General features: G+C 44.3%; 1 protein-coding gene and 1 long non-coding RNA gene across 6 annotated transcripts in view; one reads left to right on the top strand and one right to left on the bottom strand.

The window, feature by feature from the left end:
- FGF13 (fibroblast growth factor 13) overlaps nucleotides 1-17,435 on the top strand; it is a 357,392-nt gene extending 339,957 nt beyond the window's left edge. For all 5 annotated transcript variants that reach the window (XM_075007926.1, XM_075007922.1, XM_075007923.1 and 2 more), the window contains 2 exons: nucleotides 13,756-13,954; nucleotides 16,027-17,435. In XM_075007926.1, the coding sequence (XP_074864027.1) occupies nucleotides 13,756-13,954; nucleotides 16,027-16,163 (336 nt within the window). In that variant the 3' untranslated portion in view covers nucleotides 16,164-17,435. The remainder of the gene's footprint in view (nucleotides 1-13,755; nucleotides 13,955-16,026) is intronic.
- On the bottom strand, nucleotides 8,912-13,538 carry LOC142020240 (uncharacterized). Its single transcript, XR_012647318.1, has 3 exons — nucleotides 13,417-13,538; nucleotides 12,802-12,935; nucleotides 8,912-10,238 (listed from the first exon to the last, which is right to left on the bottom strand). It is a non-coding gene; the product is annotated as an uncharacterized LOC142020240 (long non-coding RNA).
- Nucleotides 17,436-22,414: the final 4,979 nt, after the last annotated feature.

Here is a 22,414-nt window from a genome sequence, read left to right as displayed (position 1 = left end):
CCTAACTGGAAGGCTAGTCTCTGCCCTTAGCAGGCTACAGTCTGTTGAACTGAGCAATGTACAAAAGGTGAGGGGGCGACACACTAATTATAAATAGGTTCCATTGCAGCTTTGCCAGTGTTTATTTTTTGTTTGTTGTATAACGACATAAGCAAGTAAGTCTTTCCCCAACTTCCCAGCATGCCTGCCTCTGCCATCCCTTGCTGCTGCAGCACTGGCTGGTTTCTTGTCTGTGTTACAGCAGAAGTGGGTCCAGAGAATGTTTCTTTACCATCCTGCTGAACTGCTTTTAAAATCTGCACATGGCACCAGCCTGGCAGGGGTTGGAAGTACTTCTGTGGACAGGATTAGAATCTAAAAGAACCTTGACGGATTGGAGGATTGGTGTGGAATATATTCAAGAAAGACAAGTGCAGAATGCAACACTATGAAACAGAGAAATTGGCTGGATGGTTGAAACTACTGAATCTGGGTCTCTAATGGATCACTAATAGGACATGGGACAGCAGTGTGATATGATTGTGGAAAAGGCTAATATTCTGGGTTGTATTAACAGGAGTGTCACTTGTATGACATAGGCGATTACTCTCCTGCTCCACTTGGCACTGGTGCGGCTCAGCTGGAATATGGCGTCCAAATCTGGGTACCACACTTTAAGAAAGATGTAGGGAAACTGGAGAGTCCAGAGGGGAGAGGGAAAAAGGAAAAAGGGCTTAGAAAATCTTACCTGTATGGAAAGGTTTAAAATGGGCCATGCTTACTTGTGAGAAGAGAAAATTGAGAGGGATCTGATAACAGTTTTCAAAAATGTTAAGGGCTGTTATGAAGAGGAGGTGGTTAGTTGTTCTCCATATCTGCTGAAGGTAGGATAAGAAGCGATGAGCATAATTTGCAGCGAGGAAGATTCATGTTAGAAAAACTGAACGATAAGGATAGTTAAATCCTGGAACAAGCTCCCAAGTACGGTTGTGGAATCCCCATACTCAGAAGTTTATAACAACAGAATGGAAAAACTCCTCTCGGGTATGACCTAGGTTTACTTGGCCCTGTTCCAGTGCAGGGGGCTGGACTAGGTGAGCCTTTCAAGGTCCTTTCCAGCCCCGTATTTCTATGATCTCACCTGTCCACCTGCTTTCATAGTAATTTTAAACTTTCTATATGCAGACCGTCCTTTCAGCAATCCCAGCTTTTGCTACACCCTGAGAGCCAGATCTTACTTGCTGTAGAGTCATTGGTCTAGTGCACCATGAGAAAGAAGAATCCTTTGGTTATTGTTGTGTGGCTTAACCTGTTGGAAAGATCCCCAGGAAGTTAACCTATATGACGACATCCCAGACTCATAACTACTCCATGTGGAGATCTATTGTTAGAGTCTTACAAGAATATCCTTGAGAGCCTTTGAAAACAATAATGTTACACCTTTAAACATGAAATCAGAATTAGAGCAAGCTACTGGTCAGCTAATTCTTTCCCTGTCAATATCCATGCAGCAAATACTTTTAGTTTTTTCTCTACCTCAGGCCGCATTTTCCTTTGGCCATTTGAAATCATCCTTAATTGCTTAAGTTAAGCAGTTAAGCTTAGTTGCTTAATGAACCTATTCGGAGGTTTACAAAACATGCCGGGCTTTAGAGTCTTCCTTTTATCTCAAAAGGATATTACATTTTCACTCCAATTTTCAAGTGAGACTGGAACTCTTTATTGCCCTGAAGCCATAGACATCAAACAGGAGAGAGATGTGTATGTTAGGAGGGCATGATAATTCTTATAGCTGCTAGACCATTCAAGAAATGTTAAAGATTCCTCTCCTATCTCTCCCCCCAGAAAATGGGGAGGCTTATATCTGAAAAAAATACAAGGTGGAACAAAAATCTCCCTTTCTTATTCATTGTGAGTAAATGGCAGCATGGCAACTCTGAATTAGGGAAGGGGCCCATGTCTGCCATCTGCAAGGTGATCTCTTGGGAATTGTGCGGAACATTTAAATCCCATTGCACGTCCTCTCTAACAGAATTTATTTACTCTGCAGTTATGACAGAAGCATTTCCCTTTCTAATGCCCTGTATGCTAATTCGCTCACCTCCAATTAGGCATGGCTTTTGTAAAGCAACACATTTAGTGTGATGAATAAACTAAAGGCAATGGAACAATAACAACAGGACATGCACAATATCTACCATAGATAAATTTCAAAGCTGTTTAAAAATAATGTAATCCTCATGATGTTTCTATGAGAATTGTATTGTATGAGTTGTATGCTATGAGTATTGTACCCATTTCACAGATGCAAAAAAAGACAAGCAAAGAAATGAGGAGCCAATTTTTTAAAGGTAGGTAGATTTCCAGCTCCCTGTGAAATCAATAGGAGTCGGTAGCCTAGATGCTGTTCAAAATCTTGCCCAAAGTTACTTGCAGTGTTCCCTCTAACTTTTTCCATCCACATGCAGATTTTCATTTATTTGTAGAAGAAAATTTTATGTGCACCTAGGCATGTGCCAATGTGCACCACCAGTAGAAACGTAAAACCTAGCTGTGGGCACGCTGCTAATTTGCTGTGTGACAATGGAAGCTCTCCTGAGCGGCTGCACAGAAGGGGATTCCCGAACTTACACATCTCACAGGGTACACTAGCTACTGGCCCGAATTTTGACAAGTGAGTCAGTGTCAAGGCTGCAACTAGACCCAAGGATTCTTAGAGCTGTGCAGAGCGCTGCAGTTTTGACTGATATACTTCGTTTTTGCTCATGTAACCACCAACACACCTACTGGGTGTGAGCTCACCGTCACTCTTTGAATATTTTTTTGTGGTGGGATGATTGAATATTTGACTTATGTAGAAAGCAATGCACAAGGGCATTCTTATAGATCAAAGGATGCCTAACACAAACATAAACTTTCACTGCCACAGCACAGGTATTTCTTTAATAGCTCTGATAACACATTTTTATCTTTCCCAGCCCCCACTCGAATGGATTTACATACTCTGATTTATTGCTTTATTTGCAAATTTCTGCATTTCACCATATTACTGGATGTTTATTATGCAAACAAAAAGATCTGCATACTATAAAAGAAGCTTTTTTTAAAGAAATTCTGACAATTAATTCTGTGCCCAATTTCTGCTTATTTATTAATTAAAAATTATAGGTAGTTTCAGATAATCTCCAGTACATCCTTCTCATGGAACAGCATTACTTTTTTATTTCTTACCATCAGAGGTGAAATCACTTTCATCTTCTCTTACAACCTGTCCGCAGCATCATTTTGGTTATTTCCCATTGCCTTTTTCCACGCTTCTCATCTACACCCTTCCTATAGCAAGGCAATAGAGCCATATATGGTATTTTAAGAGTGGATTTGCGGAAGCACTCAATATAGGTCTTGCTCTGTTCCCGTGAAATCAACAGGAGTCTTACCATTTCATTTAATGTTGTTTGCATGGTGGTTAGTCAGTTTCACATTTGCCCTGTTATCTCTGAGGTGTGAAAAGAACGCAGTCATCCACCCTCTGCTGTTTTTCAGCAGTCTTTGCTATATGCTCAGTTAGGGAATCCCTCTCTGGCCCCAAGCCTGCAAAGAATGAGGACAGGTTTACACCAAAGGGAAAGGTCAAATTAAGGTACGCAGCTCCAGCTATGTTCAGGACGTTAATTACGTAGCAGGAGTCCACGCACCTTAACTCAGGCTTCTGTACCATCTCCACTGTGGGAAGTTGATGGAACTGCTCATTGCCATCCACTTTCCTAACTCCTAATAGGGGCAGGAGTACCAATGCAGATGCGGGCACCGTGTGTGAGTTCAATTTAGTGCGGCCTTGCCTGGTGCACTAAATCAAACTCCAGACGATGAACTGTGGCAGTGTCGATCTTCCCGGAAATGAAGATATAGCCTGATACAGACACTTAACTTCATGCCCTGTGAGTGGCTCCACTGAAATCACTGAAGCAATTTAAAGTAAGTAAAATAAAGTGGGGCGCGTAAATCTTTGCAGGATTGGGACCTGACAGAGACAATGGTGGCTTCCCAGAGTCTAGAAATTTCTCCAAAGACTTTTTTCATGCTGATGATCCAGAAGCTGTTACTATTTCTGAGACCTTCCAAGTTGTGAAGTCTTCACATTTTGTGCTGTTGATGTTATTTCACACGCTACTGGGTGATGATGCGGCGAATACATTCTGGGAAGGCCACTTGCCAAAGATGAAGAAAATCAATCTCTGTTAATAAAAGGCAGAACTGCTGGGGCAGAAAAATCACCCAAGGAGCAGCAGCATAGCTTGCAAGGGGATCTTCAGAAATTCATGGCGATACAATGAAAGCCCCATTTACATCAAAGTAGTGAAAGAAATTGGGAAGCGGAGGAATGCAAACCTGGGATTTTGTTAAGTGGATAAAATAAAGGATGCATCCCGTACCCACAGTGTTGTCCTCATGGAATCTGTAATTTTGCACCCCACGCTGATGAGCATTTCCTAATCTGTTCATCAGAATCAACATACTTTAATTAGCTGTTTCCATGTCACTGTGTTTTTTCAACCCAGTTTCTGACCCTTCTGATCAACTGCTCTCCAGAATATCATGTAACTACAGCCCAAGTTTGCTTAACAGATACCAACCTTGAGTCTGTTAGATTTGAGTGAGCCATACTTTTCGCTCCTTAAATTTGTTGGGTCAGCTCCTCTGCTGGTGGACTAAGGCAAAGCGCATGGTGACAACAACCACGTGATAAATTCCATCATTGATGGCCGTATTTGCACTCTGTTAACCTTTCTCACCTGCAGTCTTGTGTAAGAGACCCATATTTAAGTAGCTTGACACAGACACCTTAAAAAGGTGGGGTTCCCTTTTGCTGCCCGCATGTGAGTAGAATTACCTATCCCTTAAATTATCTGTGGTGGAGAGGCAGGGTGGTTAATGTGTAAGTCCTGGATTGGTGATTGGGTAGAAGATCTGAATACACCAGAAGGTATCTCAGCTGGAAGCAGGAGCTTTTCCACCAATAAGCAGGAAGACTCCCAGTTTTGCATTGATTTAGGAACTTCCACATCCAGTAGAGATAATAAAAAACTGGACCTTAAAATATGGTATGGTGTAAAAATCATTTCAGATTTTCTTGTAACTCATTGCTTTTCTCTCCCTTGGTGATCTGTTCAGTTATCTTCTTGCAATCATGCGTACATTCCAACTTCATACTACTGAAATCTTCATACCAAATTATCCATTGAGTCCATACATATATATATTTTGAATGCAAATGTAATTCTTTTTATGCAAGAACATTTCAGGAGTTCAGCTGATTAGATCAAAACCAAGCAGAAGTTCTTGTCACTTTATCTTCTTGCTTAATTAAGCAAGTCTTGAGTTTTGACAAGAATTAATCAGTTTCCTTAAAGCTATTTTATCTTTTTGTGGGGTACAGATTCTTTGTGTATATATAGACCCTATTTACTATTAACTTCAAGGCAAACCAGTGGGCTATATCACATAAATATCCTTTTTGTTTGTATCATGTATTATTGTAAATACACAATTCGTGACTGCAAACCATTTTCACATTCTCTTGTGGGCTTCCTTCCAGAAAAGGTGAAAGGGAAATACAGGATATCATCCACACTTACATTATGTCAAAGCGCAAGGCTTAATCTGGGAACACTTTATTTCCTAGGATGAGTCATTAATAGGATCTCTCAGATGAGTAAGGACATGCAGTGTCGGGACCTCAGTTTGTTACTGTCGGAAAGAGACAAATTCTATAATATCTGCAACTTTTTGAATTCCCAGGCCCATCCTCATTCTGCAAGTTCTGCAGACTGTTTTCAGCTGCTACTCTTTGGATAACAGCAAGACACTTTCTGTCATCCTCACTGGTAAATACATGTGTGGTTAGCAACTGGAATATTTATCTCCCAGTACACCCTGATGCTTAGAAGGTTTTGAACTTTTGTAGGTTTTCAGTGATGTTTCTGCGTCAGATTTTTCACTTGGCCTTTTGTCTCATTGTTGGGAGATGGAAACAGAGGCCTAAAAATTACAGTTTCAATCATATTATAAAGAATACAATGAATGTGTACTCTTCAAGGTTCTAACTTCAAGAGGCACTTATTTGTTAAAGGCCCGTTAGTGGGTTACCATTTGGCAATTCATTCTGTCCACCTTTCTTTGCAATATAATCCCATCACCTCTCTACTCTGTCTCAGACACCCATAGCGCTACATGCCTGTGGAAGAAGCAGCTGCCCCAGATGTGCAAAGCAACATACAACCAGCCAGTTTGTGATGTGAAAATTTGATGCCAGCCATGGTTCGCCTATCTCATAAAATGTTTTGCCCACCTGGCACCATTTAAGTTGGCTGTCTCCTGTGGTCATTAGGTATTTCCCTTGTAGCTAAGGGGCTGCAGCCCTAAAATCTTTATGGGACTGGACTCCTTAGATCATGGGCACATTGACCAAGAAAGCTAGGATCCAGACACTACACTCCTACAGAAACTATAGGACCATCACACACCCCACCAGCTCCACTACAAGTACAAGGTGAGCTGCTTTGATCTGCTTTCTTGAACATTAATGTACAACAGTGAGTTGGGTGTTTTTAAAATGAAAAAAAAAATCATTCCCTCAACCAACACAAAACACTGAATGGCACTTACGATTCTGGAGAGGGGATGGGAGAGAAAACAAACCACACGTGACACAAACTTCGATCATGTGTGAGTGGTGCTCAGATACAGCAGTGAGGAAAGCAGTTCAAGAATCTATATGGAAAAGAATTCCCTCTCTTCCTTCTACTGTTACAGGCAGATGACCCCTCTCTTCTGGATGGTGCGTGTGAAATGGTCAGCCATGGTCCTGTTCCTGTATGCGTTTAATGTACAGAACACGCAGTCTAGTGCACTGTTCCGGTCAGAGTCACTTTTTGCTACATTTCCAGCAGCAATTAATTATCAAAAAGAGTGAAGGAAGAGGAGTGTTTTATCATCATTTATCCCATGTATTTCCTGCCTGATGTGCTAAAACTTTACCAACGCCTCCTGACTGAGGTCAATGACAAACCTTTTGATTTCCATAGGAAAAGGACTACTCTGAATGTAGGAATTTCATCTGAATTCTTTGTAGCACTTTCACTTGCACTTCTTCTTTGAAGTACAAAAAAAACCCCATTGTGTACCAGCTACCCTGAGATGTGTAGTGATGGGTATATTTGTAAAGGGCCCCATCTTTTATTACAATAAGACAGGTTTTAGATTCATTGGCGTTAAGGTCAGAAGGGACCATTGTAATCATTTAGTCTGCACAGGGCAGAACCTCACCCACCCACTTCTGAAACCCACTGTGTAACCTCTGGTTGAGTTACTGAAGTCCTCAAATCATGAACTAAAGCCTTTAAGTTACAGAGATTTCACCATTTACAGTAAGTTGAATCTGCAAGGGATTGTGTCCCAAGCTGCAGAGGAAGGTGAAAACCCCTCGGGGTCTCTGCCAATCTGATTTGGGGGAATATTCTTTCACAACATGAAATATGATGATTTGTTCGACTCTGAGCGTGTAGGCAAGAACCGCCAAGCAGTACCAGGGAAGGGTTTGTTGAAGGCTAGGTGACTGGCTAGATTGGAGTGTTAGACGCTAAATTAATGGTTTTCACCAGTGTGGGTATTTTCTTTAGTTGCTCTATTGCTGAATATTTCAAATCTGGTGTTGTACCAATAATAATACCTGTTTGTAAGATGCACAGCCATTTAGCATTTCTACTTCAAAGCCTCTGCCTTTCATTTTAAAAATAGGCAGGTAAGGGGTAGATGTTACTAATTAATAAACTGAAGGGAACTCGGGAACACAAATACTTATGAAAAACAAACTGTGGTAAACACACCACACATTTCCAGCATCACAGACACCTTATAAGGGATAAGATAAAAGTTTAAAAAGACAAAGCATGTCTTGCCTCTTAGCAGCTAAAGCCCCACGATAGGAAAGAGCAGCGTGACTGAATGCCAAACCAGCCAATTAAATGAGGTGCCATTTTTATTTGGAGCTAGGGGAAAACACTGAAAAGAGAACTGATTTGGTAGTCCAGCACGTGAAGGAGAAGATTAAACAGGGGGATAGTTCTAGAAGGACCACATTTGAATTGCGTGAGATGCTGTTTACCTTCAAAACACATCCCACCCATGTCGATGACCACTGAATCTCCAGAGGAGCCAGGAAAAGGGATTGCCTGCTGTGAGAGGGGAAGGAATTACCAGGGCATTATGCCATCAGGCCAGCATGCAGTGTCAAAGGGATGTCTGGCATTAACAGAGCTCTCTGCTGCATCTTAGCGCCAAGCAGAGTTTGTTACTCAAAGCAACAAAGCCAAGAAAAATCAGGGGTGAAACAGGCTTTTTAGAACGTTGGCCTTGCCGTTGCCCCACCACCACCTGTGTCGCACCGAGCCAAGTGTTTCTAGTCTTTACTAGATCCCATGGTGAGAATATCACATGCTTACTTCAGCAGGAATAGTCATAGAATCGTAGGGCTGGAAGGGGCCTCAGGAGGTCATCTAGTCCAGCCGCTGCCTAAAGCAGGATCAACCCCAGCTAAATCATCCCAGCCATGACTATGTCAAGCCAGGACTTCAAAACCTCTTGAAATACCTGTTTTCTGGCTACTGCCAATAAGCATGCTGTAAAATCAACTGGCTTCTTGAGGGGGCGAGACAACTGTTTTGGTTCAGTTCCTGATCTGCGTCTCAGTCAGAGAATACAGCAAACCTTCTGTAAACAGCTGCACATTACTGTACATAGGCCATAATCCTTCAGAGGCTCAGCACAGTTTTTTGTTTTATTGCTCTTAATTGGATGATACACCCACGGTACTCCTTATTAACACAGCAAGCTATGGATGGAGTAATGCAGTAGAGGGGGTTTATTTAGAAATCGTAAAAATACGGGGATTGGCCCACGTTGACAGTGATTGAAACTGACTGTCAATTAACTGAATAGTTACCAATTAACATGAAAGAACAGGGATAGAATTGCTCATTGTGCACTTTGTGCTAAAGCAACTGCTAATCAACTGGGGTTTGAATTCTGGTCTTTCACCAGCACAAAGACGTAATTGGAAAAGGATGTAGTACAAGTCTGTAAAGGGATGTTAGAATAGCACCTTTTTCTCTGAAAGGAACAGTCAGGAAACTGGGTCCACCTCTGACACATTTAACTTAAGCTTCTTACTTCCTAGGATTTTTCAGAAAAAACAAAATTACTCTCAAGATACTTTCACAATTTCTTTCCTTTTTTGTTTACTGTAGTACAGGCATAATTCAGAGTCAAATCCTTTTGCACATGAATAAATCTGTTGCACCCAACAAGACTACATATATAAAGAAGGCACTCAAGCTTAAACTCAGAAATTTAATGGAAAATACAGTGGCATTTCACAATAGCTACAACTACTGTAGTTAAAATCGCATTAGTGTTTCTTCTATTATAAACCCATTCTGTAAGGGATTTATACCTCCAGTGCAAACACCTCGTGGGTTGAGACTTATCAGTTTGCTGCTTTAAGGCAGTCCTGAAAAAGCATTGCCATAGAGGGTTTCATTACAAATGTAATTATCCTGGGTGCCTTTTATTACTGCATGCATCATTTACAGTTCTTACTCAAAATTCTCACTGATTTCATTAGAACCTTATAAATGATTTTGTCTTTTAAACCGAAATGCCATAGGTCATCAATATATCCACCCATGCTAGACACTAATGGGCCATGAGGATATTTTGAGCTGTGATGTAAAAAAATAAAACAAACAAACAAGCCCATTATTTCATAGGGTGAAATACTGGCCCTACTGAAGTCAATGGGAGTTTTCCCATTGATTTCAGAAGGTCCAGGATTTCATCCACAGTGTCTACGCCCTGAAATGTCAGGGAAGTTATTTTCCCCTTTAAAATTCTTTGTTCAGAATACTGTTAAAAAAAAAACACAAAGGAATGCACAAAAATGTGACAATTGAAAAAAGGATTTACATTTTAAAGGAAGACCAATATTTTTGTACAATCTGGATGAAAAGAACTTGTATCTAGATGTGACACATTCATGCACGAAGAGATGAAAAAAAAAAAACGCTGTTGCTTTTCCGTCACCATGCAAATTACTCACAACAACCAATCTTTGATTTTGGAGGATGACAAATCAGTGACTTGTTTCTGTAAAAATCTCCAAGGGGCCCATGCCAGGTTTGCAGAGGAAGTGGCCTATAAACCTGGAAAAGACAATGGGAAACTTTACTTTTTTGTTTTCAAACTTACTGTTGATCTTGACATACATATTGTGAAAAGTCTACCATTAATGTTAACCTTAGGTATCAGAGGAGTAGCCAAGTTAGTCTGTATCTTCAAAAACAAGAAGTCATCCTGTGGCGCCTTATAGACTCATAGATATTTTGGAGCATAAGCTTTCGTGGGCAAAGACCTGCTTCATCAGATGTGTGAGTGGGGGGTTCCAGAGGAGGGTCTAAATTTATAGGCTCATGAGAATAAGGGGACTTCGAAGTAGGCAGGGTCCTTTCGAAAAGGAGCCCTGTCGGGACGAGCCACGTGGTGGCAAGGCGCGTCAATTTCGAAGTGCCGCAGCCGCCCGCATGCTAATGAAGCGCTGAATATATATTTCAGCTCTTCATTAGTAAACTTCGAAATGGCCATTTGCATGGCCATTTCGAAGTCTGGGGCTAGTGTAGACATGGCCTATTAGAGCTGGTTGAAAAAATGTTGTATATATTGCACAAAGTGTTGACATTTTTTACTGTTTTGAAATTTCACATTTTTCAACAACAAATAAAAAACCTAAAAAAAAGTTTTTTCTTTCCTCCTCCCCCCCTTTCTCTGTCTACATATCTCTCCCCTTCTGCCTCCCCCCTTTCATTTCACCATGGAAAAAGGGAGGGAAAGGAAGGGGAGAGATGCATGCATTGTTTTCATAGAATCATAGAACACTAGGACTGGAAGGGACCTTGAGAGGCCATCGAGACCAGACCCTTGCCCCAATGGCAGGACCAAGTACTATCTAAACCATCCCTGATAGACATCTGTCAAACCTGCTCTTTAATATCTCCAGTGATGGAGATTCCACAACCTCCCTTGGCAATTTATTCCACTGTTTGACCGCCCTGACAGTTAGGAACTTTTTCCTAATGTCCAACCTAAACCTCCCTTGCTGCAGTTTAAGCCCGTTGCCTCTTGTTCTATCCTCAGAGGCCAAGAAGAACAAGTTTTCTCCTTCCTCCTTATGACTCCCTTTTAGATACCTGAAAACCGCTATCATGTCTCCCCTCAATCTTCTTTTTTCCAAACTAAACAAGTCCAATTCTTTCAACCTTTTTTCATAGGTCATATTCTCTAGATCTTTAATCATTCTTGTCGCTCTTTTCTGGACCCTCTCTAGTTTTCAGTGGTTGTGATGGAGTGCAATCACAGAAGTCCCTTTGCAGCTGTTCCCTAGAGTGCTAATCATGCCACTGACACCCACCTTCTTGCTGGCTGAGGTTCCCCACCACTCTGTCCTATTGGGCCAGATCCCCTGATCTCCCCCAGCCAAAGCACAGAGTTGCGGTTACCACCACCCCTTGCCAAGCAACGCAGATTCTGAACCACTTCAGCTCTGGGAGGACTCAGTTCTAAGGGGTTGCCACCCAGGAAACCGACCCCCCAAATGGGACCACAAAACTCCAACCAATCTTTCTCACCCTGTGTAAAACTTTTACACAGGGAAGATTCAAAAGGTCAGCTCCCTTTGTCAATGAGAGACACAATGTACAGTGGTTGCGCCCTCTCCCAGGTAACAATTATTTACACCGGGTCCAATACAAAAGTGTTTTTATTAAGAACGAAAAGGAGAATTCAAGTGGTGGTTAGTGGAAACAGATCAAAATAACTAACTAACTAACTCTAATCCATTACGAAGCTTCTTACATGCATTTTTTTTACCCAGTTATCCACCCTTATCTCAGATGGATGGCCCTGGGTCTCCAGCTTTTGACAATTCTTTGGATTCTCTTAAGGTTGGTCAGGTAGTTTCAAAAGCCAGCTGAAGACAAAAGGCTGATTGCTTCTTGTTGCGTACTAGACTTTCCCTAGCATAGGAACCCTTTGTTTTTCATCTCCCATCCCCATGGATAACTACCAAGTTCAAAATGGATTCCAGTAGCGGGTGGTATGGCCACATGTCTTTTTAGGACCAAACATGGTTCAGGTTTACAGGAGGAATATGACTGTTTACAGGTCATTGGTTTGATCACTGAGTCATTAAGTTCCCTGGGCATCATTGATGTCTCTTACTAGCACATTTAATATTATAAACAGATCCACATGTCACATTTCTAACATCACATATAAGAAAGATATATGCATGAAAATAGGATATACACATCCAGCAGATTGTAACTATAAAACTGATGTGTTACATGACCTGTTTTGTGTAAAGCATCTTTGCGTTATACATAATCTTAAGCCAGTTCTCCTAAGGCATGGAGGGGGCCCGTCATCGTGGGGGGAGGGGGATTAGTAAACAACATTAAAGAAGTTGAAAAAGACATTTTCCACAGAAGTATTTGAAAAATTATCCATTTTGAAAAAGTATTTGAAAAATGATAAAATAAAAGTTTTGAACCAAAAACCGTGGCCAGCTCTGCTTGGCCGACACACAGGACAGCACAGCCTCTCTTTGCTCCGCGCCCTCTCTGTGAAAGAGGCTGGCTGCTGTGGAATGGTGCTGCTGTGAAGTTCCTGGTGAACTGATATCTGACTAAAGGTTTATTATTATTTGCTGACCTTCCGAGGCAGTTACGGGTGTCCAGTGTGCTGCAGAGGCAGAGCTCGGTTCTGGCCATCCGTCTGCTCAGGACTTCAGCGTGCATGACGAGTGCTCTGCCCCGAAGCAAGGAGCAGGCCTAGGACACAGCAACCTTGTGGGTGCAAACAGTGCATTTATCTTAGAAAGCTCAGCTGTGTCTCCAGGGCAATTCCTCCTTGCTAATCTTTGGGATCCAGTGCCAAAAAGAGGTTAACTGACTCAGCCGGAATTACAGGGTGATCGTCAGTCACTCAGCTGGGATTACAAACTAGGCAACTCTGTATCGGAGGGGTAGCCCTGTTAGTCTGGATCTGTAACAGCAACAAAGGGTTTCTTTCTCCATTACTTTAACCATTATCCCATTCCCTTCCAAGCAATGTAGGTCAATGCTTCATCTTTAACCCTCACCACTGTACTTAGGTTCTCAGGTCATAGCCTGATCTGGTTTTCCCAATAGCTATCACAAGCTTCAAGGACACAGAACTTGTCATATTCTGGTGCTCATCCAAGGGTATAAATAATTTACAATTAATGAGGTAGCTGCTATAAGCTAATTTAACATCAAGTGCTTGGTAAGAGACCAATTTACTCACCGCATCCTTGTTTGGAATTTAAACTGGACATTTCTCTGAGAGTTCACTGTTGATTTATATTGTCATTGTGCATGCCCAGTATCCAATGCAGAGAACTCACTTCGAGTTTACTCATTGGTCAGCAAGATTGTATTACCTAACTGTTTTGAGTTGCTCCCTGAACCGTTTCAAATTGTATTACTCCGTTGTTAATATTTGAAGACCAGTGTTCCATAATTGGAGGGTGAAGGGCTCGGGGTGTGTTGTGTAGCCATCTGGAAGGCGATGAATATCAAAACCGCGTGTATTAACTGATCTGTAGTTCAGCACCACTGGTACTGACCGGTTACTTTCTTACAGGAACATTTCACACCTGAATGCAAGTTCAAAGAGTCAGTATTTGAAAACTACTATGTGACATATTCTTCAATGATCTACAGACAGCAACAGTCCGGCAGGGGTTGGTATCTGGGCCTTAACAAAGAGGGAGAAATAATGAAAGGAAACCACGTGAAGAAAAACAAACCGGCAGCACACTTTCTGCCAAAACCCTTAAAAGGTAATTGATTTTGTTCACTCAGCTACTATGAAATCGTGTGACATTGTCAGAAATATTGTATTGCAAAAAAATACACATTTTAAGTTTAAAGTCGTTTGCATCATGAAACTGTAACATCTTGCAACACACCTTGAATAATACTAGAGCTTTTTCAGATGTGACAACATCCTGCAATATATTGTGTGCTTCATGCATTCAAATGCACTTGGTCGCCCATTTGTACTGGTCGTTGCCAGTGTGGCCACCACAGTCTGTGAAGATTTTGCCTGGATAGCACAACTGGTAACCAACATGTTGCACTTTGTTTCATGCTTCAGGAATATTTATTAAACTAGTCTCTAATCTTGGCTAAGATTTGATGTAATATTCAGATGGTAACATTTTCTCTCTGCTACACAATTATTAAACAATATGGTACCAGCACCCGAACATTAAAAACCAATGCGTGTGAGAGACAGATGAAGCCTTGCCTTAGATCCTAGGCTTATTTGAGTAACAGCTTATAACAAATGCCACTTTGGAATCATAGCGATTATCTCCAAGCTGCACAACTAGATAGATGGGCCAGATAGGCCAGATCAGCCTATGCCCAGTCTAGCTTTACAGTCTGCACTTTTAGGGACAGATGCTCCGGGAAATGGAGTGCATCCACAAAACTGGTGCATTTCTCTATGAAATGGAGGAAATAGAGGAATTAAAGGTCCATTTTTGTGGTCATTTATCTGGATCGTGTCTTCAAATGTTGGGTGGGCAAAATCAGCCCTGGGGGCCAGATTTGGCCCAGCAGGCGTTTCTCTCTGGCCTGCGCCGCTGATGAGCAGAGCATGCACACTGACAGCCAGCAGCATGCTTGCAGCTGCCCCTCCCTCTACCTTGTTCCATCTGCAGCCAAGCTGCTCCTAGGAGTCTCCCGCTAGCTGTGCAAAGCAGGAGGGGAGAGAGTAGTGCTGAGATCGGGGTGTTCCCCTGCACCCCATCTCTGAACAGCAGGGATCAGGGAGAGGGAGACACGTAATGGTGCTGCTGCAGTCTGACGTATGCGTAAGTGACTCGCTCAGGAGTGCAGAGCAGGGGCGTAGGGAGACGAGAGGACAGACTTCCCTTAAAGAGACAGAGGTGGCTTCTCTCGGAAACTTTCCCATCAGCAGCCACCACACATACTCTGTGCAGCTGTTGTGCACATGCAGCCTGTGCCACACACACAGTCACTGTCTAGGGTCTAGCTGGTGGGACGATCCCATATTTGGGATGCCAAAAGTCATCCCGACTTATTTTTTAAAAGGGACCAATTGTCCTGTATTTTGGCCCTCCCACCGCTGACCTTTTCCACCAGCTCTCAAGCGTCGGGGAAGCGGGAGGAGCGTGGGCAGGTGCCACTTCCCTTGGGTCCTGCAGAGCGCTGGTGGCTGCTGTTTCCCCGGGGCTCAGGGAGGGCCGGTGGGTGCCGCCTCCTTCCCATATTTGGGACAGGAAAATATTGTTGCCCTATCACTGTCACATACACACTGCGGCACACACTCAGTCCGTGTCGCAGAATCTTGTCTCTCACACACTCCCTCTCTCTCGGTAGTACCCAGCCGCCCCACCCCTTGTGCCTGAGGCCCAGCCCCTTTGAGGGGGGGCAGAGCCAGCCCATGACGAGTACCAAAATTCATGGAGTGGCCCTTTTGCAAAAATTACTGCCCCCCCGGGTTAGAGCCTCACCTGGCACAAATCAGCATAGTGCCATGGAAGTCAATGGAGCTGTGCTGACTTACACCCCATGCAGAGCTACTCCACAGAAGTTTGCAGAGAGAAAGTGCTTATGTGCATATTTTAGCTAGTGCCTCTGATATTTAAATACAAACCTTTGAACTTCTCTTTTCTTGAGCGTTTGCATGTAGAGAAAGTATAATTTCCTAATGTTCTTCTCAATGTAGAGAACACATTTCTTTTACTGCTCCCATGTTACTTATTTACTTATTATTGAATGAAAACTTCTAACTAGCCCTTGAACCCACAGTGAAGAACAGAGGCAAAAGAAGTGGCATGTGAAATGTGCTGATGTGCTGCTATTTCTTTCTGATTTTCAGTGGCCATGTACAAAGAACCTTCTCTTCATGATCTCACAGAATTTTCAAGATCTGGAAGTGGGACCCCGACAAAAAGCAGAAGTGTTTCAGGAGTGTTAAATGGGGGGAAATCCATGAGTCAAAATGAATCGACGTAGCCAGGTTAAGGCAAGCCAAGTGCTCTGTAAATGGAACCTTACCTCCAGATGCAGTTGAATTCTTACGAGCAGTCTTTCATCCAAACAGTCAAATTGTTCCGGACAAGCCACCGAACTTGCATAAGTTACTCGTTTATCAGCCATTAGTTCTTCTGGTTGTCACAGGATATATCCCAGTAACATAGAATATGCGCATGCATATCACAAGGCACCTGGATAGCCAGCAAAACATAACTGTGGAATAAATCTCCAAGAAGAAATATCCAGCTCCTTTTCCTCTCTCTCTCTCTGTCTCTCTCTCTCTTTCTTTTTCTCTCCTGTGCTTTGTGGAAAACGAAACAAAAACATTTCACAGCATTTGCTGCTGCTAAGAATTTGCTTTCCAACCAAGAAATGAAAAGACCACTTTTGCTCTTCAAAGGAAATTTTAACGCTTATATGTTTTATAGGGGCAAACAACAAATAATGTAAACTCTGTTGTTCTCTTGGCTTACTGTTTTATATCTAAGGCTTGATTACAGAGGTATCCTTTAATTTGGATTAGTGCAATTTTTTGATTTCTCAACTCCAACGGGCCTTTAAAGCTGTGTCTTTTAAAAAAAAACAATAAATTCAGGGTTGGAACTGAGCATCAGTGTCTCAGGCTCAAGCAAACAGTGTTCTTGTGATTTTAAACACACTGAAATGTAAATTTTTATAGATTTGTAGCATTCTGGTAAAGTTCTTGTGCTGATCCCAGTCTGTAGGAATTGAGTTGTTTTGTTAACCCGAGTCAGTGGAAGATAACATAAAGGGATAAAATTATCCTCCAGTGTAGATTTATCTTAATTCCATTTTGTGTATCATGTTAAACTATTGTTGTGGCGTCTTTTCTAAAGACAGAAACTGTGGAATTAAGGTGACTTAATTTTTTATAAGAAATGTCTTATTTGTAAACGTCCCTCTTTTCCTGTAATGGGTACGTGATTCTTGTGTAGGAGGAAACATTAGGCAGGTTACCCCTAAACAACATATACTCATACATGCTTTTGGAAAAATGGTTTAACAAATTAGTTAGGTTCCCCTTTAGGTCCTCATATCCGTTGCATGGGAGAAAGTTGGAATACTGGCATAGAGTTGCATGATGTGTAAGATTTTGTGCATTAACCATCATTGGATTCTGTGCGCCAAAACTGACCTAGTTCTGTACAAGCAGTTGTCTGCCTTGTACGAAAGAGTTGTTTATTATTTGTTGTATACACAACCATGCACTGAATAAACTATTTATATTAAGATGTACTTTTTTTAAAAAAAATGCTTGCTGATTTTCACATGGAGACACAGTACCGACAGTCAGATAAATGCAAACTGTGTGTTACTAACATTACATATAAACTCAGATCTATATGGAACAGTTTACATCCCTGGAATACCTCCCATTCATAGTACAAATGAAAACTTGCACATCCTTATTGTGGCCTTCTTAAATACCCAGCAGAGACTGCAAACACTATGCTAATTAATTGTTTGATTTTCTGTAACAGACCTTTTATGAAAAGGAGGGACATGGGGAAAACATAACTGGCCCAGCCTTTAGATCTCAAAGCTACCAAAGTTGGTGCTTTGAGGGGGAGTGGAGAACCCCTGGCCTGTGGTCTGGAGCTGGCCGTGGCTTGTCTGGACCCGGGCTAGGAGGCTTAGGGCTCCCCTTCACTGCATCTGGCCTGCAGCAGGGTGGAGGATTTGAAACCCTGAGCCTCATGGGCCAGATCAGGCAAGTTGGGGCTGGATCCAGACTGTAGACCGTGGGAGGCCGGGGGACAGGAAGTGGCTCCAGGGTCTGCTGCTAGTTGCTGCTGTTCCCCCAGCCAAGGGAAATGAGGGTGAGCAGCAGCGCCCTCATCAGCCTTCCTGGGGGCTTCATACTGCTTCTCTGGTTGGCTAGAATTGCAGCCAATCAGAGCAGCGAAAGGTGGTGCCTGGGATCAGAGAGGAGGGGACACAGAGCCGTGTACATCCAGGGGTGCTACAAAGGTACGTGCACCCTGTATCACCCAGCCCTTGCACCCCTTGACTGCTCCTGCGCCTCCTAACCCCCACCCTGCCCCTGGCCTTCAGAACCTGCATCCCAAACCCTCCACCCCACCCTGGCCAGACCCCACACCCCTCCTGCCCAGACTCCTCACCACCCCCTCCTTCTGCCCCTCTCTCTCTCTCCCACACCCTCACCCATACCCTGATCCCTCCCTCACTCCTAAACCCTCTTGCACCCTTCCTCCCACCCAGACTCACCTCCCCAGCCTCCTCCTTGCACTCCCTCACTCCAAGATCCCCACCCCCTCCTACAACCCTCCCATCCAGGTCCCCCACCCTCAGCTTGTTCCTGCACCTTCCCTCCTGCCCCAACCCCATGGCACTGACCCTCATATGGCAGCTCACTTGTGGCCCCCAACTGATTTGTCTATGGGTCAGTGGCCCTCAACCTGAGAGAGGCTCCCCCAGTCCTCCTGTAGGGGGCAGTATTTTTATCATGGCTCTGATTCCTTTATCACATGTATTCACTTTACAAGAAAAACGTATGTTGGTTCGCTAAGTTCCAGTCCTAGGCATTCATCTTTCGCTTGGCTGTAGTTTGCCCTGTCAACATAACCAAGGTTTGTCAGGCCACATGGTATTTTTTCAGCACCTGTGCAAATCCCCTGGGCACGGCAGTCTAGACTTTTTTCCCCAAAATGTCCCATCATATTATCTACTGGTGTCACAAACAGTGGAAAAGAACATGTGGATTAGATTTGGTGAAAAGGCAAATTTGGAGGTAGAGAAAGAACAGAGAAGGAAGGGAGACTTTTAACATTAGCTATTCAGTTTAGGTAGAAGGTGCCGTGATATATTGAATTATCAGGTCTAGTCTTGAAAGGCAAGATTTGTTTCCTGCTAAGTGGTTTGACCTTCCCCACTGAAGGTCAGATTTTCAAAGGCAGTTAAACGCTTACCTTGCTTAGGCACTTTTAAAAATCCCACTACAGGTTGAACTTCTCTAATTCGGCATCCTCAGGATCTGGCTGGTGTGGGATGAGCGAATTTGCTGGACCGTGGGAGGTCAGTATTGTCTAGCAGCATTACCAACACTTCCACTGCTTGCTGGGCTCTTAGAAGCGACTTAAAGGTAAATTACAACTAAATAACAGTGCAGAACACTGAAAGCCAGGACTGGTGGCTGTCAACAAACATTATGGGACTGTGGAACAATTTAGCCACACACCCTGAAAAGTGGTCATCTGGCTAACTAAAATCATGCTGGATTATGGATGTTGTTGGATGAGAGCATTCTGGATTAGAGAGGTTCAACCTGCAGGAGTCTATCTGCAAATTCAGGGGCCTCAATGCCTTTGAAAATATGGCCTAAAACACCAAGCAGTGTATTGGCCTTTTAGGGAAGGAAGAAAGCTCCTTGCTCGACAGCTTTTACAATCTAAGGTCCCGATCTTATAAGCTGTGGTGACAGCACATGCCTAGGGTGGGCTGCCCCAAAAGTACAATGACAGATCTTCCCCAGCTGGCCCTTAAATGCACAGCCAAGCCCTACATATGACACCGATATGCTCACAACTCCCACTGACACAAATAGTGTGACCGTAACGGAGACGGTGCACGTGCTTTGAAAGTCACAGCCCCTTTCCTGTGTTTAGTTCCTAACTTTTTTGCTAGGGCTAGAAATCCCTACAGTAACAAATATTAAGGTGAGCAATACATCCTATAGTACGAGCAAAGCGCACAGCCAGCTTCCGTCTGGTCTTGAATGTTACTATAGCCCCAGTGCACCACCGAGCATTTAAAAAGTTAATCAAAAATAAAGCTAAAAGATGATGCCAAGTCAGGGGGCTAGCAGCAGGGAACAGCTCTAGGTATCATCAGCTACCCCACCCACACCTGAAAAGGGTGAGTCAAGCTCCAGTTTCTGGCACTTGTACACTTTTTTAGCAGTAAATCTGCCCTCTGCGTGCAGTCGAGAGGGCTCAGCCCCCACCGTTAACACTGGTGTTACAAAAAAGCACAGCTGTCCCGGGGGCGGGGGGATTTAAACAAGGCGTCTGCTTTTCCTAAGGCACTTTGGAATGGCTGGCCTCTCCTGCATAGCAGGTGCAGAACACCTGCAATGTCTGGCCCTGGGCCCATTTGCAAATGCCAGCCCTCCGGAGGGCTCCAGCCCACCTGCCTCTGTGACTTGGGCGCACAAGGCTTCCGGCAAGTCAGTAGCATCCAGCAAGATGCTGGTTTTCCCCACTGACCAGATGTGCAAGTGGCTTATTTTCAGCTCATTAAACTCTCTGAATGGGTAACAATGCCAAAAAGCCACACAACACCGTCCACGCAGTGTTTGCTGTGTTCCTATGCTAACCGGCAGGCCTAGTGTTCCGGGGGACTCAGGCGGGCCCAACGGGGCGAATGGCCGCTTCTTGTTCCCCATGGCAGGAAGCATCTGCAGTTGTCATGTTACATTTACCAGGAGGTTTGTCTTCCTTTATGCCCTGTATAACGCCAGGCTGGCTCCTCACAAAGGGGGCTGACAAACGGTAGCCAGGCTATGAGGTGCACAAAATGTGTTAATGCCATTACCTGCCAGCAGACATTGGCTCTCATCCCTGTGGCTGGAATTTTTTTAAAGCAGGCTCGGGCTGTGAGATGCCTGAGCCCCGTCAGTGGGCCCAGTAAGCTGCGCACGTGGGTGGCCACCAGGAAAGGCCACCCCACCAATTAGGCAACTGCTGCCCAGCTGATTACCAGCATGCCTACTGTGCTCACAGCTGGCAAGGTGCGTTTTGGCTGGTTGTGCACCTTGACACGTGCCATGGTGTGCATAATAAAATTTATTCCACATATAGAGCAGAGACTTCACTCGCCCCAATATGAGGTCTTAGTGCCTCTGGGACTTCATACTAGGGCGAGTGACGTCTCTGCTCTACACACATAAGGCTGGAAGAAAATTACAGGGACCACTAACTCCAGTTGCACTGAACTGGCGTAGCTAGCATTTATTGCCCCCACCCCCACCCGCAGGGCAGGCAGCCAACACGTTCCATGCACCCTCCTGACCCCAGCAAAGGAATACAGGTCATAGCACGCCCACGACCCATGCTAATTTGCCCAGCTCAGACATTTTGTTATGTGCTGCCTCTCATCCCCCACTCCGGTTTTTCAGCCGTGCAGCAAGCAGCTGGGTTTTTCCATGGGGCGGGGGGTGGGGATAGGTATTTCCCCAGGACAGGGCATAGCCCAAAAATCTGCCTGTGTGAAGGACTTCACCACCTCCCCCCCCCCCCCCCCCCCCCCCCCCCCCCGTCCCCCCCTGCGACACACACACACAAAACGCTCTTCCTGGGTACCACTGGGGGCAGGGTCATCAACTGTACCTGTGCCTTAGGTGCCTAAATCCTACTGCCACCTATGCCTGGCAGGGCTGTGCTACGGGACACAGCGTGGGTTTCGCTTGTCTGCGGCCGGAGAGGCTGTACACCTTCCTGTATGGTCGCAAAGTCAGCTGAAGTGCTGCGTCTTGAGGTCACAGACAAGCCTTACTAGCTGTACATGGTGCTGTACATTGTGGCCAAATATGGGGGAAAAAAAATTACCCCCCCCCCCCACCAACACACACACACACGTGCGCTCTCATGCTCTGTGCCTGGGCTGCATGCATAAGGTGCAAACAGGCACTGCCACAGATGTGTGATGTCAGTGTTGCCCACAGGTCAGGTTGTAACCAGCTCCTCAGCCATGTCTCACGAGAGACTGTCTTTAAACCCAGTTCCCTAGTGCTTTGGCTACACTAGGGACATGCGCTGGTGAGTTTCGCAGCCAGTGCTGTCAGAAGGCCTGATGGCGTAGCCTACCCTTGGGTGCTGGCAGCGCACTGGGCCTGTGCAGACCCTCTCTGGAGCACACGATGGGCAAAGCACAGTTTTGGTAACTGAAGCACCTCTGCCCAGGCCAGTTCCTGACTGACTGGTTTTTCACTCCAGTCGCCTGACTGCGGAAGTGGGCGATGAGTCACAACGGGGCTCAGGCCAGCACAGAAGCCATTGTCAAGTTTTCTGATTTAGAGCCAGCTGCCAGTCTCCACAGTCCTCTGTCATTCGCGACTATTTGGGGCGTTGGGCTACCTTTCCCCGAGCCAGGACCTCCCCGACAGCCGCTATTTCACCAACATGCACCACCAATAAATGCACCGGCACTCACTGCTGATGGACAGGAAAACTGCAGCTGGCTGCGGGGTG

The sequence above is a fragment of the Carettochelys insculpta genome, chromosome 13 (genome assembly GCF_033958435.1).
Source record: "Carettochelys insculpta isolate YL-2023 chromosome 13, ASM3395843v1, whole genome shotgun sequence".
NCBI lineage: Eukaryota > Metazoa > Chordata > Testudines > Carettochelyidae > Carettochelys > Carettochelys insculpta.
The sequence above is the reverse complement of the archived record's forward strand: the minus strand, read 5'-3'. Positions and strand labels throughout refer to the sequence as shown.